We start from the raw sequence: 16,927 nt of genomic DNA on the forward strand, positions 1-16,927 counted from the left end.
CACCTCAAACTAGCTTTTGTTTTGTATAAAGTAAAACTTTTATGTTATAGTAAAGGCCTGAATGAATTAATAAAGCCCCGATAGCTCAGTTGGCTTGCGCGTGACTTCTGGAACGAAAAAGCTTCAAGATCAAGCGGCGCTGGTTCGACTTTCGGGATGTAGGCTACGCTTGAGCAACGCACGTTTAAGACTGTTCTCCATTCAACGGCATCTAATGGATGGAATAATTCTCTGGCAACAAAACTTCAAGAATCGGAAACTTTACTCTGTCAATCTCGATGACCGGGTCTGCGTCAGTGATTCAAGGTCTCTACAATTATGCAAAACTGCCAGGATTAGCTAAGCTCAAAAAGAAGCTTTTCCAGTCCGAGGAAAAAGATTCAATCAATCAATTAATCATATGACAGATTGATCTAGAATTCTAGCATTGTACAGTAGACTCTGTTATAAACTGACCTGCACCACGTTGTTAAGGGTATATAAGCTAACTTAGTCTAAATGCTTATGGCTGTATCTTCATGTTAGGTGCCATGGCTATTGATACAGACAAAGTAAAAGAAACAAATTTGTATACGTTTAAAGCTCCCGCATTAGATGTTCGACCTCCCAAACAAGACGAGACTGGAGTAATTGTGGGGGTTATTGCAGCTTGTGTCATTATTTCGGCGGTGTTACTATTTTTGTGGAAAGTGAGTTTACAAATATTTCTTAACCTATGAAAAAGTTATAAATTTAAAACTGGAATTTCTAGCACTTCAACTCTTCATTTCGTTGATTTTTATCATTATGTTTAATTTTGTTGCTATAGAAGTTAATGTGAATAAATTGACACTCAGGGTACAGTCAATTAACCTAATTGGGCATTCGTTTAAAAGCATCAGCTTGTATGAAAAGCGAAAAGTTAACTTATGCCCTACTAAATCATGCAGCATCATAAGCTTAGACTTTGAAAGTGTGGTGAAAGTTCTTAATGTTATCTCTAAAAAAGTTTTCACTTTTTTGAGAGAAGTACGGTAGCTGGTACGTCTTGGTCAGTAGGCAGCTAAAATACAATAGCCTAAGTTTATGTTTTCACAAATGTGATTGGTCATTGTGCTAACTGCTAATACACGTTCGCAAGTCGCTTGTTGATTTAATATTGTGTTTTAGTGACAAACGTTTAGGCAGTGGCAGATAATTACACTTGGCCTATCGCAGTCTCAACTTTGTCTATTAGTAAAAAACAATCCCATGATATACCGATACGTCGTATTTACGTTACATAAGAGCGAATTTTGATACTTATTTTATTAATTTGTAAAATGTTGAGCATTTTTGCTCAACCATGCATCATTGCGGAACGGCATCTTTCTCTTCCTGTAATGCTGTGAATGTAGTGCTGAGGAGCATCCTTCAAACGACATCATCAGCGACTGTACCATTTTTAACCCACCTACCGGAGTGGAAAATTTGCCTGTCTTGAATGATGAAACCAAAGATTGGCTACTCTCTAGTAGGCCTAGCTTTCTAGTGCAGTGTGAAAACGTAAACCTGGGTTGGTAAGCGTCAAGACCCTCGGCTCCAGATGCTCAAACGAAGACGACACTGGCATTGCATTTAAATAAAAAGACAAAAATGAAAAAAAATTGTGTCACAATCTTAAACACAACTTTACTTTTTTTAACTTAGTATAAAGATATTTGAACAACCCTTGGTGCTAAATTAATTTTTTTTAACTATCATACTTTTAATTAAGATTGTCACTCTTTACCACAGACCAGATCCATCCAGATCTCAACCTATTTAAACCAAGCACAAGTTCTAAACCAGCGGTTCTCAACCGGGGTCTGCAAAGCGTTTTCAGGGGGTTCTTGAAAGTTTTCGAAATTACTGAATGATCGATAAATTAAAACATTTAAGAAATGATTGATTGTGCCGCCATGGTTGTGACGTCGTGGTGGGTTTTTTGGAACTTCAAAAGGTGTCGCACAAAGGTTCGGCTTGATAACTCAACAAAATTCATATTTAAAAAGTGAAATCTTTTTATAAGGATAGCCTACGTATGTTCAACTTAATTTTTTTGATTGCAGCAGAATTATAGATCAATGCTTAATTCAGAAATCCAAAGGTTAGTCAACATCCTACTAGCTAAAGTTGTCAAATGTTTTTTTTTTTATTTTTTTGCCCAATTGCTGCTGAAAAGTAGCCTAAAAATCGTCACAAATGATGAAGTAAGCCCAAAAGTAGTCTAAAGTATGACAAAGTAGCGCAAAATCTAGTCAAAATCAAAAACATTTCAGTGATAATGGAACGAAAAAAAAACCTCGACTGCTAAAAACTAACCCGATTCTGCCGAAAAGCCGTGGAGCTAGTAACTTTTTTACTAGTACTCGCAGTTTTGCTATGACTGTAAATACAACAAAATATTGATTGAAAAAAGGAAGAAATTCTTTGTTGAAGTCGCAAAAATTTTATTAATTTTCGAAAACCGAAAAAAATTTAAATCAGGATTTACATTATTAATTTTTGGTCTCGAGTTTAGCAAATTCTTCCAAGTAGGCTATGTCTCTTCAAAACTGATATGAAACATTTGTTTCCGTCGTTGGAAGAGGCAAAATACCAAAGTTTCAGATAATTTTTTAGGGTTAGGCCTATGTGACCGCTTTCAGGGCACCAAAAGGTGTCCGCCAAGACAAAAAGGTTAAGAACCACTGTTCTAAACTATCCATTCCTGCTAATCCAAGGTTTGCTCCTCAAATTTACAACTCAACGAGTTGAACAATGTTATTTGAAATTTAAGCATTTTTATATATTACTTGCACGCATAATGATGGGTTTGCAATGTGCATTCTGAGTAGGTTATCTCATGGTCGTGAGGTATAGGCCTATACAAGAAAATTTTGAGCGAGAATGATACCACCCTGCTGGCTATGCTGCTGCAAGGTTTCTTTGCATGTTGTCCCCTTGTACGCTATTCTACAATTTTAAAATTTCAAAGTCCCCTTTCAACTTCTTATTCACTAGTTTTTTAATATCATATATGTAGATGCTACAAAGAAAGGCAAACGAAATGAGGTCCGTGCATCCTGATCTGGAAAGCGTTTTGAAGAAAAGTCACTCAGAACCTGCTCAACCAAAAATAGACAAGATAAGTAAAACACATGATGCTGATAAAACCTATTTTGATGAGCCACAACCATGGAGGCAAATAGACCTTCCACACAGTACAGTAAAAGCAGACAACGACTTTGATGATGTCTTAGAAACAGAAGACGATCAATTAGACGAATTAATTTTACCGCCCCTTTCTCCTATTGAAAGTTCAACTTGGAGTCAAAAAGAAGATATGGCAAGTGCGGATACCGGATACAACAGTGGATTTTGCAGGTTCAGTCTTATTGATAAAGTCCATCAATCACTCACCAGCTAATAATCTAATTCATTTCATGTGAAGAGAGGGGCGTTCTTCCCGGCTATCAGCACAAGGCTGAGCACTCGCTAGTACAGCGAGCAGCTGCGATTCGCTAACCATAACGGTGTAGCTTCCACGCAAGCCATTCAGACTTTCCAATCAACGATATGTTTCTCGGCAGCCGATTTGTAGCAAGAATTGACAGCGATAGACACGTGTTTCGCCCATGGCTGGGCTCATCAGTATCGCACCGTATTCTGCCACAAATTTATTCGACCACCATTCGACAAATTTATTCGACCAACACGTGTCTATCGCTGTCAATTCTTGCTACAAATCGGCTGCCGAGAAACATAATTCATTTCATGTTGATTAATCTTATTGACAATCATTTGTCTCTGTTTTGGGTTCAGATAACACTGGGTTGCTTGTGACGTTCAGTTGTCAATTAGGTTTTTTCCTAATAAGCAGCATAGCTTATTTCTGTGTTGCAGAAAGCAAGGAGTCTTGACTCGTCGATTCAAAGATCGTTCAGACGAACTTTATATGGAACACCCGCGTGACATTCTAAAATCGCTTAAGGATGATAGAAAAACTATCAGAGATGAGCGTGCAAAAAAGAAGCAACGCTTTCAATCTGCACTAAGTGTGAGAGTGTAATTTCAGCAAAAGTCATGTTTGAGCCATTTGCGTTACTTCTAGTTTTTCCTTCCGTTTTGACTTGCTGACGAAAAAGAGTGTTTAATGTTTGCATTTCATAAAATTAATGTCAACAGAATGCCCAATGTATTGTAGGCTTATGGGCTATTGATACTCAATAGCATTGAAAGGGGGGTCGAAAGGGTACTTTGGGGTCCGAGATGGTTTTAGGGGCTCGCAACCATTCCAATGGGTCCGGGACCTCAAAGAAACCACTTCGTATTTGTTGGATATGGTGTGTTTTTTTGGATCTCAGTCTCATTGGTGCAGGGCCCAAATTATCTTTCAACGGCCCTACTGATAAGCTTCCACTCATTTCTTCGAAGCCGTAATTCCTTTTCAGTATTTGAATATAATCCAACTTTTTATTGCTTTAGATCTTACGCAATTGTCAAACTTTGTTGCAATCTGCCCACGAAAAAATATCATCAAAGAGCAATAGAAACTTAGACGACGTTAAGCTTTTGAAACAAACTCGAGACGCTAGAAGGCGTCATGAATGCAAAAGGAATCAGTCATATAAACTGCACGCTACGAGACAATCCACTGATAATGAAAAAGAAGCCTTTGTGTTGATGCAGGTATGACATTGTTCTGGCGTAAGCTAGAGATGAGAATACTTTTTCAACACAGAATCACATAAATTAGCTTAGGCATAATCAGTCCGTCGGCGTCTTACATGTTTTAGCTACTCTAAACTAGGCTACTTAGCCTTACATTACCGTTGACTCGAAAGAACTACTTTTTCAGCACATATAGTAAAAATATATAGGCCATGTTTGGTTAAAAAATAACATTTTATAAAACTGAACCAGGATGAGAGAGTTATCTATTTAGTATCTATTTAGCTACGGAACATAGGCTATACAAGATCTACGCTTGGCTCCATATATCAACAGCATCTATTTTGGCTAAAAACGTAAGGTTATGCTCTGCCTCGAACAGCAAATCAACCATTTTTACATGGATTCAACGTCTGCAAATGTAAAGATTTGCTTGGAGACGTTGAATTAATGTGAAAAAAGGTTGATTTGCTATCTAGGGTATAACAGTAAAGTAGAACCTTAATGAGCCATATTACATGATGATCAGTGTGCTTTTATTGCCTTCTGTGGCTTGTTTATTTTCAGAATTGGTTTGATGGTCTTCGTCTTCATACAAACATTCATCAAATTGCTGAAGAAATATTTCTGTTGCGATCAGAACATAGATCTGATTTAGACAAAAATGAACAGGTCAAGAAAGTTTGCAAGGATTCGCTTACTTATCTCAGGTAGGGCTTTTAAATCAATATTGAAAGTTACATTATAAAAAACAAAAATCCTCGGGTAAATTTGTTGACTATTTTAAACCAGCTAAATCCAAAGCTGAAAGCGTAAGCGCACTTCACATATCGACCGGTGTCTATCTTTTGAACATTTGAAGATCACAAAATACAAAGGTTGATGGTATTCACAGTTCAGTGGGATGGTATTGAAAGTGATAAACTAGGTTACAGAATTCTTACAGTTTATCGCAATACAATTCTTAGAAATGTTTTCTTTAAATCACACAATTTGAAGGTTTTTAGTGGGTATGGTATTAAAGGGGTGGCGGAATTCCTACAGTTAATATCACTAACCAGTTCTTCAAATTCGAAAATTTTTCTCTTTGATGTTTGATAATATATACTCTAATGTTATGAAGTTATAATTTATAACATAACCTACTGTAATCGTTCATTTACATAGCCTACAAGGATAGTAGCCTAATATGAAGTTAAACTGTATCCAGGGGCGGCGCCAGCTAAAAATGAGTGGGGTGGACAAAAATATTTCGAGGTAATATACTACCATAAAGTATGGTCACTAAGATTACCGATTGCGATGTAACTCACTGCAGCTCGGTTGTGAAATTTATTGAAAAATGAACAAAAGGAAATTGAAAGGGGGCAAAAGCTCGTTTTACATTGAGCGCACTCTAAATTATGAACAAAAGAATAGAATGGGGCCAAACGTTCCCATACATTTCCTCTGCGGTCCATAGAATTGCCGACTACGATCTTGATGTTAGCAAGCATGTTGTTATTTTATGTCATGGAGCTGCAATGATAGGCGGCCTGATAAAAATTTATTGGGTGGCCCTTTAAACAGAATTAAAAAAAAACCTGGCTATTACCCAATAATACCCATAACCATAGGTTAAGAATCACTGTCACAAAAGTTTTATTTTGCGCTCGCAGGTCAGTTTAAAAGCTTTCACCAATTTTTGAGGCCCAGTGTTATCGGCAATGTCTCGCTCACTGCTGATCTGCACCAGATGTTCAAGTCTTTGTGATGACATGGCAGGTTGCAGATAATAATAATTTATTGTCTTAACTTTGCTGTGGATACGTTCACAAGATGCCACAGTCATGGACAAAGTAGCAACAGTAGCAATAATTTGAAAAAATTTGCTGTACAAATGATTTAAGATCGTTTTGTCCACACAATTTCAAAAGTGAAGGCAAACACAACCACGCGGTCTTGGTCTATCCACTTTGGTGCTTTTTAAATTCTAGTTTCCACCTGTGACAATTAGCTGACCTCAAGAAACGAAGATCCTATTGCCGCCCAACCTGATTTTCATCGAAATTATAGAATTTGACTAAATATTCAACTTTAGGCAAATTTGATGGAGACAGGTGCGTGAAATAAAATGCAGCTGCATTTGACATTAATTCACATGCTTGATCCGAGTAACGCTTTTTAAGTTCATTTAGCATTCTGTCAAAGGATAAAGAAAAATCTCTTCTTAACTTTTCTGTAATGGATTCAGATTCACTCCACGGAAGACTGTTGCAACCTATCAATAATATCTGGCAATCTCGGAAATGGCTTGGTGGGTATAGCGACATCGCTTAGCCGGCGTGGTGGTTTCACTAGTAATTTGATTTCTATCCGTAAACAGCGATGAGTTGAAAGCCAATTTGTTAAAATCTTCCTCTGAACGCAGTGAGTCAAATGCTCTTTTCAAGTCGTTGATAGCAGTAACCCTAGTGGTGAGATCCATTTCATCACTTTTTAAATAATCTGAAGCCTGTTTACTTAGCGAAAAGCATTTATGAGGAATAAGACTACCTAAGCATTAGAAATTTCAGTTTGCTTGATGCGGAACAACAAACCAGTAGCTACACCATCACCTTCGTTTGACATTTGTTGGAACATTGACAGCAGTGCTGGATATAGCCTACATTAATAACCCATTCACATCATCTGAACGTGCAGACCATATACGTAGCCCATATACGTGTCTATACGTAGCCTATCAGATAACGAGTGCAATGCAATTTTTCTAGACGTGATTCCCTCCTTTTTCAAATGCTCTTTAAAGAAAAAAATGTCTCTTGGGAGAACAGTCCATAAAGTGGTAGATGTTACCAATTGTTTCAAAAATTGTTTTGACTGTCGCTACGTTTTCAACACTGTGCCCAAGCACAAGATTTAATCGGCGTGCAAAACAATGAAAATATACCGACAGTTTGGCACCCGCTGCAACTAGGTGTTGCAGTACACCTTCATCCTTTCCTGACATGTTGGTGGCCCCATCAAAACCTTTGCCTATTAAGTTAGGTCTTACAAAGCTTATGTCTTAGCTGTGATAAAAGCCATCACCTCAAAATGATAAAATTAGACTAGCCTACAATCAATCAATACAACAGAGCGATAACAATGAAGATTCTTCATTTCTTCGTATGTCAATGCTGTAAAAGTAATTCATACGTAAGAAGTTGAAATTAATTTATGACGTAGTCACTAGGCACCCCTAACCCCCTGCATACACCCCCAAGTTTTCTCATCGGATCTCGACGAATTACAAAATTGACTCTAAATAGGAGTGGGGTGGACATGTCCACCCCAGTCCACCCCGTGGCGCCGCTACTGACTGTATCGCTTTCAATGATAAGATGTTTTAGAGTTGAAAACTACCTTAGGCTTGTTCTATATAACTGCAGCTTCCATTTGAGCATTAGCCTACTTCTAAAATCTAAACTCATTTGTTGTTATCTTATTTACGAGGATATGTTGTTACAAAGTAGCATACTGGCTTAATTTTGATGTTGGCAAGTGGTTTACTGATTAATTGTACTGAGCAGGAGGCCTTTAGCCTATCCGATGTTTTAAATCTAAGATTATTGACTCAATTTCGTAGGACCAAGGACTAAAGACGGTTGCCTACTTCTTATTTTTGTTATTTTTTTGCCAATATTTTTTATACTACAAAATATTGCTTCTATGAATTTTTAATCTTTTCAACATTTGCATGAAATCATAGTTTTTGTTTGAGAGTAGCACAATAGAAAACGACATTTTTCGATTTGAATTTTTCTAAAATTTATCTTCCGCTTAATTTCACACGTTAGCCCAGTAGTTCTCAAACTGTGCGTCGCGACGCCCTGGTGCGTCGTTTCAATTTTCCAAGGGCGTCGCAAAATAGTTCTGTTTCGTGGCTGAACTCAGTTTATCTTATAAAAACGAGGTTAACATTTTGAGGACGCCCACTGAAGTCAGAGTTTTCGAAAAACTTTGTGGAGAAATGAATGCAGAGCATCGAAGTTTGCTCTTTTATTGTTCATGGTTCATCCAAGGTGGCTTTCGCTTGGAAAATCTTTTGAACGCTTTTACGAATTACGAACTACAGGCTTTTTTGCAGCAAGAAAATAATCCACTTGCAGATTGTTCTGCTCAGAACGATTTTTTATTGAAAATGGCTTACTTGTGTGATACCTTCGCCAAACTGAAACTTCTATACCAAGGCGGATGAAAATATGCTTGACGTTTCAGATAGAATTGCAGCATTCGTTAAAAAGCTGCTATTGTGGAAGGAAGATATAGCAAACCTGTCTGGAAACTCTCAATACTTTACTTTCTTGTCCAAATTGCTTGAAAAAAAAAAGTATGGCGCTGCCTTCAAATTTGCGAAGCATGTTTGGGCAACATTTGTCCAAGCTCGAGTCGAAATTTGCAAAATATATTCCGGAAAATTTATTAAACTACGAATGGATTCGTGATCCTTTCGTCCAACCTACTTCATCGCCTTTTACTGCACAAGAAAAAGAAGCCTACATTGACCTTTCCTTTGACAATTCCCTGAAAAGGATGTTTCATTCAGGAAATCCGGCAAATTTTTTCGATTTCAATAAATGACGATTATTCACCTTTGATGAAGAAATCACTACAAATTATTATCCCATTCGCCACGTCGTATTTATGTAAAGCAGGATTTTCTGCCTTGGCGGTAATAAAAAGCAAACATCGAACACGAATAAACACTGAAAGAGAAATGCGGATGGCAATTTCAAAAATTCTCCCAAGATTCAACGAACTATGTAAAAACAAACAAGCCACACGTCATGCTAAATAATATGCATTGATTTTTGTTGTTGTATCAATAAACAAAACTTTAATAATAAATTTCCTCATTAACTTTTATTTGCTGGTGCGTCGCAAGTCCAGAAAACTTCTCCAGAGGCGTCGCAACAAAAAAAGTTTGAGAACCACTGCGTTAGCCTATTGTCGAAATTTTGCGATGACTAACCTACTGCAATCTATTCAGTTCAGTTTGTTTTTATTTCTGATTATCACAACGAAAAACAATATAGCCTATGCCAAACATAGCAGAGGTCTAAAAAAAGCTGGACAATCAGTCTAAAATATGACACGGTCGCAAGTCGCAACACCTTAATAGAATTTTTAAAAATTTAGAAAAACACAAAAAGAGAAAAAAAGGCAAGTGAATTTTTTTTTAAACAATTTATATGAATAAAAAAAGTTGTTGCTTCCATGCTATGAATTGCAAAATTATTTTTTATAATATTATTTACTTTAAATAATGTAACTTACCGAAACTTTTAACATATTTTAGACGTACGAACGAAAATGTTCTTCGTGCCAAGATCATGGTAAAAGATATACGAAATGACGCGTCGAAGGCTTTGAAATCAACGCGGTCTACAAATGCGGTTGAGCTCTCCGATGATAAGCCTCAACAAGCAACTCTTTTGAAACAAGAAGAACCAGCAAATGATCAAACTTCCAGACTTAGGGTGATGTTGCCAAAACTTCATGCACATCAAGAAGGTGGAACTTCGCAGGATACTTCTAAAACAAACGCCCTTCCTCCTGATAAGAAGCGGCCATCATTGGTAACAAAATCTGATCGTTGCAAAGGATGTCATCGCCAGCAGCCATGCTGGTGCATGGAGAAGATAAATGCAGACGTCCAAGAATCAAAAAATGATGCAGAAGAAAAGCCTACTGGCGATTCCATTGTTAATAAACATTCATTTGAGCTTAAAGCGAATCCTCTGTGCCCTTTGCTAAATCGCTTTAAGAAAACTTCAACAATGCAACCTTATAGAGAAGCCAACAATAAAACTCAAGGTTTTTCTCAAACCGGAATACTTAAGTTGACATTACGTGAACTTCCTGGTGGATCAACTGTAATTTCGAGTGATGTCACAGAGTTATCAGAGCGTGAAGTGCGCAAAGCACTGAAGCGTGTGCCAAACATAACAGAAATGCAAAGCATTACCAAGGAACATAACAATAACTGGACTATCTTAGCTTCTTCTTCTCATGATCGTATTGCAAACGTTCGATTCAACTGCAGAGGAAAAAGTTATATTTTAAAAATGAAGTCTTCGGAATGACTTTGTCTTTGCTTTGCAAGGTCACAAAATGATGTTTTACACTAGGCTTACTCCGATTCAGCTGCAACGAACACTTGGGGCATCAGATATCGATAGGGTATTTGGTGCCCAGGAGAAGACTATAAATTAATCACAAACGGCGTTAATAAAATTATGAGTTTCAAGCGAAAAGTATATTTTGGTATGATCACACGTTGGGTAGGTTACAATACACAACCACAGCATAGCAACTGAAAGTGTTTCTTCAGAAGGTTGATACCACTAGTCTCATCTGTTTCCAATATGGGTACCTGTTTTCCTTCCGTTGGTAACAACATCCACACGCTCAGGATGACATCATCTTCACCATTCACTGAATGGCATTCAGTTACATCACTGCTGGAGGATGCACTGTTTTGTGCAGTTGTGCAATTTAACTAATTTTTTTCTTAGTAGCCTACATAACAAAAGACAGTGATCGCCGGGTGGCACACGCATAAAAAAATTCAACCAGCCCACATTCAATAATTCAACCGGCACACCGGGAAAATTTTCAAATTCCCGGTGGGCTAGTCTGCCCCATTGACGCTGGCCCAGTCGCCGAGCTTGACAGAGTGAAGTGTTCGATTGTTGAAGTGTTGTCGGTGAATTAGGTTCCACTGGGTCCACAATAGGCGCCGCTGAATAGAGAGCAGTCCTTGAAATGCGTTGCTCATGCGCACTTCCCTGGAGTCGAACCAACGCCGCTTGATCTTGTAGTTTCTTCGTTTGTAAAGTCAGACGCTTGATCAGCTGAGCTATCGGGCAAACCTCTTGCTGCTGTAGTTTGTCAGACTTTGTGTGCGCAAGAAAATGGACCAAACGCCCAAGCATTTATACAAATTGATGTCAGATTTACATTTCGCATATACTGTATCAAAACGTGATACAATGTAAAGAAATGTCATGTTTCGTAAAAAGAGGAAATAATATCTGGCATGAGCACTTAGCAACAAAATGTTTTGACAAATTGGGACTTTTGCTTTAAAATCTTGACTTGGTTGGTGAATTTAGTTAATTATTTATGTAATTAAGTCAATTATTTATGTAACTTTTAGACCAATTAATAGACCTTTTCCGCAGCCAACCAATGAAACGTGACGTGGAAAACAACCACTTCACGAACTGAAGTCGTAGTAGGGAAGTACAGTTTTTGAACATTTTGGTTGTTATTTTGATCGAACAATCGCTCATTTTAGTCGTACATTTTGTACAAAAAGTGCTTTTTTGACTATTGCAATTAAGTTATCTATTTTCAGAAACAATGAAAATTTACTAAAGGGCCGTAGCCCATGGGACGGGCCAAACTATCGCCTGCACAGCGCTACTGCACACTAGCCTACTGCACGGGGCCACTGAACGAAAAAACCTCGCATTAATAAATCTTATTTTAAAATATTTCAGTTAACAACTATAGTAAGTAGCCTAAACTTATTACTAGCCTACTTCATTTAGAATCTACACTTATAATCTTTTCGTGCAGCATTTTCCTTTAGGCGTTAATGTCCTACCTTGGCCTATATGCTTATAGGGTCACTCCAGATTTCCATCCACCTAATGCTTGTGTTTGGTTTGACTTTTTTTGCCTTATGGACTAATCTATGGACACAGAATCAAACAGCATTTGTATTTTTTGCAATTATTACTTTCTGTCGAAATAGGAACAGTCACATTACAAGTTTGCAGCACACACGCTTTCGTTTTGAATTGGACTAAACCGCATGATTGATTGAATCTTTATCCTCGGACTGGAAAAGCTTCTTGCAGAACTTAATCCTGGCAGTTTCGCATAGCCTACTTGTAGAGGGTTATAGGCAAATTGTTCGTAAACAGTTGTTCGTAAAGAGTTGCTGGTGAAATGAAATCCGTAAAACAATTCTTCGTAAAGCATGTCTTCATATACATCAAATCTCAACTGCATGCACGAAGAAATGCTTTTGGAAGAATTGTTTTACAAAGAATTAATTTTACGAAGAATTGTTTACGAAGAATTGTTTTACGAAGAACTGTTTACGAAGAAAACGTCGGACACCCTTGTAGAGGCTTTGAATCACTGACGCAGGCCCGGTTACCGAGGTTGACACAGCGAAGTTTCCCAGTGTTGAAGTCTTGTTGCCGTGGAATTATTCCATCCATTAGATGCCGCTGAATGGAGAGCAGTCCTTTACGTGCGTTTGCTCAAGCGCACACCCCGAGAGTCGAACAAGCGCCGCTTGATCTTGAAGCTTCTTCGTTCTGGAAGTCACGGGTTAACCAACTGAGCTATTGGGGCGTATACATGTGGAAAGACCCAATACTACGCTTTTTGGTTAGGCTACTAAGTTATAATTTTATTAAATTATTAGCCTACTAACTCTTGTCTAAATGTTTACTAAACTTTTCAACACTATAAAACTCTAATTAACTACAAAGAATTTATAGTATGTAGCAGCTGCATAGTTGAATGGTGAAAAGGTTTGCGTGACTTTCGGAAAGGACGTCGGTTCGACACCGCTCCAAAGTTTGCAGCTGTGTCCCGGCAGAGACACTTAATGGCGTGCTAAAATAAGAGTAGCATCTGACTGAAAGATCAGGCTATTCAGTAGGCTATAACTTTTCACTGCTAACAGTATGGCTGTGAAGGCCAGGGCCTACGAGAGGGGGGTACGGAGGGTACGGCGTACCCTTGAGGGCCCAGACCTGTGGTTGTTGGGGGGCCCGAAATTGTGATTTTATAGTTTATGCGAAAAAATGTTTGGTTAAAACCATCCTAAACGACTAAATTCAAGCATAAATGTTGCTACTAGTTAGTCCTTGGGGGGCCTGTAATGTAGCAAATAAGCCCAGAAAGAAATTAGGTGTCCAAAGTGGTGACTTAATACCTTACGTGCAAACATGTTCTGTTAAAAGCACCCTAAATTAAATCACAAAAGTTGGTTATTCTCCTGTCCTGGGGGGGAGGGGCATAGTGTAGCAAAAGCAGGGTTGAGAAAAACCCGGGATTTTTTTTTTAAATCCCAAACCGCTAGTTTTTTTTTAATGCCCGGGTGTTTTTGGGCTTTTTTGTGTTTTATAAAAACTATTTGAAAAAGGAGGCAAACTTGGTTTTGAATCTTTATCCTCGTACTGACAAAGCCTTGATAGGCTATTCCTGGTTGTTTCGCATACTTGTAGAGGCTCTTGAAGCAAGGCCGGTTACAAAGATTGGCAGAGTGAAATTTCCGATTGTTGAAGTCTTGTTACGTGGGAATTATTACATCCATTAATTGCCACTGAATGGAGAGCAGTCCTTAGAATGCGTTGCTCAAGCGCACACCACGAAAGTTGAACCAGCACCGCTTGATCTTGAAGCTTCTTCGTTCACGAAGTCACGCGCTAACCAACTGAGCTATCGGGGCGACTTAAACCTTACATTATGTCATTATTCAGATGCATGGGGTAGAATTTAATCTAGGGTAGGCCAATGCCATTCTCTGTTGTTACAAACTTGTATTTTATGATGCTCAGTCTTATCTGGCCCCCATAAACATTGGCTCGTAAAAACACGAGAAATATACGTGTATTACACGAGTTTCCTCAGAATTTCATGTGTTTTTCACGTGTTTTTCACGACCAATGTTTATGGGGGCAGCAGTGCAGGGTAGGCCGGTACCCGGTCATTTGGTCGACAGGATGTTAGGTCGACAGAACGACTCATTTTAGGGTTAGTTAACTAACCCTAACCCAAATGTCCTGTCGACCAAATGTCTTGTTGACCAAACGACCGGCTACGGGGTAGGCCTATATCATATGAGGGAAATGACATACCGTATTTATCCTCTTTCATATTCAGTATTATTGTGCATAGCCTATTAAAATTAAAGAATAGTTTTATTGCAGGTTGATACTATTATTGCGCACAAATGTCCAATTCTGCAGTAAAATGTTGCATGGTGTGTAATACGCCTAAGCAAACATCACACGTTTTGCCCAAGACAAAGGGGGCCCGGAGTGAGAGGGGGCCCCGGAATGACTCTTCGTACCCCTAGTGAACATTTCTCTCAGAGGCCCTGGTGAAGGCTATATACGCACTCAGATTTATATGTTGTCGAAATGGGACCCAAACAACGTGATTAGGCTAGCCTATTATACTAGACAACCGTGTCAACTGTAGGCTACTGGGTAGCTTATATGAAACTGAGTAGGCTAAACAAACAAATTATTGAAATCCTTCTGTGGTGGAAAAAAAATTAAAACGTAGTTTCGGTTTCAAATCTACAGTAAAGTAGGCCTAATCACCAAATTTCTACGAAATCGAGTTTTAGTTGATGAGTTCGGGAAAATATGTAGTATATCCCCATACGTCTATAGGCGTAGCCAGGGGAGGGGGGGGGCGAAAGGGGCCATGGCCCCCCCAAATTTTCCAAGTTTGGATTCCGAAGTTGAGCGCTTTGTTGAAAATGTAATAAAATTTGCAGAAATTTATAACGTTTTCCAAGACATCTGGCTATTAACACCCCCAGGACTTGTTTTAGACACACAGAAAGGCACCAATAAATTTTGCAAATCGTAAATCGCGCAAACTTTACGCGATTTATGTTTCTTTGAACTAATTTGTGGAAGCAATTCCAGAATGGCTTACTCTCTTGGTTTTTGTGTAGTTTTTGAGTTTTTGTGTAGCTGAGTTTTTGGTGTTCTCTAATTTTAGCCGCAGTTTTTGCCCGTTCGTGTGTAAGAGCTACCTTTAATAAGTTAATGGCTGTTTATCTGCTAATAAACTTCATACAAATCTTACCCTAAAAGTTTTTCCAGAAAGCGCTATAATCCATTATTTGAGTGCAATTTTGCAAAAATTTTCCGGGGGAGCATGCCCCCGGACCCTTCTAGAATACGCGTGCCTTCGGCATGCTCTAACCCCCACCACTTTCATTGCTTCCCTTGCTCAACCCACTAACATATTCCACTGCACATCAAGTGGCGATGGCTTAAATCAAATACTTGTTCTCTTCAATTCATCAAATATTTGGTCCCCCCCAAATTTTTTTTCTGGCTGCGCCACTGTACGTCTTCATCAACATGTAAACCCGTTTGGTCACAGCGGAAAACCATAATATCTTCGTGGGAAAGTTGTAACATAAAATTCCCCGATCCTTTCGTCTGTAGGCTATGCGATGACATCGAAATAATATTCTTCTGAAAACGTCTTTTTTCAAGAATTGTATTTCAGCAAAAAAGAGCCACAGGCTGTCGAAGAAGGAGGGGATTTATCGATTCATATACCGCAATATTAGATCCTTTTATGCACGTCTTAAACCATTATGGTTTTGCCACCTTTTCCTTTTGTTGGTTTGTTACTGTATTTCTTTTTCACGATATCATTTCTTTTGCATTCTGACAAAGAAAAATAAAATTGAATTGAATTTTCACACCAACACACTATCTGCAATTCTTTCAAGCGTCATATAGCTTCTGCGCAGTTACGAAAACCCATTAATAAGTGTTTTATCATGGTATTACTTGGCCTGTTTTTCTTATAAAAGTAACCTGAATAATATATAACAATCAGCCTCTGCCTTTCGCACACTACTTTGAAAAAACCAAACTCATGTCTCTGCCTTTCGCACACTACTTTGAAAAAACCAAACTCATGTATAATGCACGACTTACTAGACACTCTTCCAATGATTGTTATTTTGTCCCACGTTACGCCTCATCCCGACTCCAGCGCAGCATTAAATATGCCGGAGTGAAAGTCTGGAACTCCTTACCAACGAGCTTGCGTAAATTGTCATTTTATTCTTTTAAAAAACAACACAAATACTCACTCATCGCCAAATATTAGCACGATTAATTTTGTATTACCTTTATGCTACCGATAGACTACTAAATATATTTCTCTATGACCATCTTCTAACACCTTGTCTCAATTTTCGTTATTGAATTATTCTTATCGCAATTTTAGAACTTCTATTAGAATCTGGGGTATCTGCTTGACTCGAAGACCCATGGTCTCTTCGCAGATTCCCGTTGCTGGAAATTCCTTTTTTATTGCTGTATTTATTGTATTATATTTACCTACAACGAAATAAAATCAATCAATCAATCAATCAATCAATCAATCAATCAATCAATCAGTTTTTTTTTTTGTTACGTTAATTCCACGTTTTTTTGAAGATTTTATTAACTGCTAA

The 16,927-nt window shown here is 38.2% G+C and overlaps 1 protein-coding gene across 1 annotated transcript; it reads left to right on the forward strand.

Moving 5' to 3' along the window:
* The first annotated feature begins 560 nt into the window (after positions 1-560).
* On the forward strand, positions 561-10,832 carry LOC145769634 (uncharacterized). Its single transcript, XM_082581307.1, has 6 exons — positions 561-689; positions 3,026-3,366; positions 3,886-4,039; positions 4,468-4,671; positions 5,221-5,363; positions 9,974-10,832. The coding sequence occupies exons 2-6, from the start codon at positions 3,026-3,028 to the stop codon at positions 10,758-10,760; spliced, it is 1,629 nt and encodes a 542-aa protein (XP_082437433.1). The 5' UTR covers positions 561-689; the 3' UTR covers positions 10,761-10,832.
* Positions 10,833-16,927: the final 6,095 nt, after the last annotated feature.

The sequence above is a fragment of the Aplidium turbinatum genome, chromosome 4 (genome assembly GCF_918807975.1).
Source record: "Aplidium turbinatum chromosome 4, kaAplTurb1.1, whole genome shotgun sequence".
In the NCBI taxonomy this organism is placed as follows: domain Eukaryota; kingdom Metazoa; phylum Chordata; class Ascidiacea; order Aplousobranchia; family Polyclinidae; genus Aplidium; species Aplidium turbinatum.

Coding starts and splice junctions, on each gene's coding strand:
- LOC145769634 (XM_082581307.1), top strand. CDS start 3,026: ATGCTACAAAGAAAGGCAAACGAAATGAGGTCCGTGCATCCTGATCTG. Junction 3,367..3,885: donor TACAACAGTGGATTTTGCAG/GTTCAGTCTTAT, acceptor TCTGTGTTGCAG/AAAGCAAGGAGTCTTGACTC. Junction 4,040..4,467: donor GCTTTCAATCTGCACTAAGT/GTGAGAGTGTAA, acceptor TTATTGCTTTAG/ATCTTACGCAATTGTCAAAC.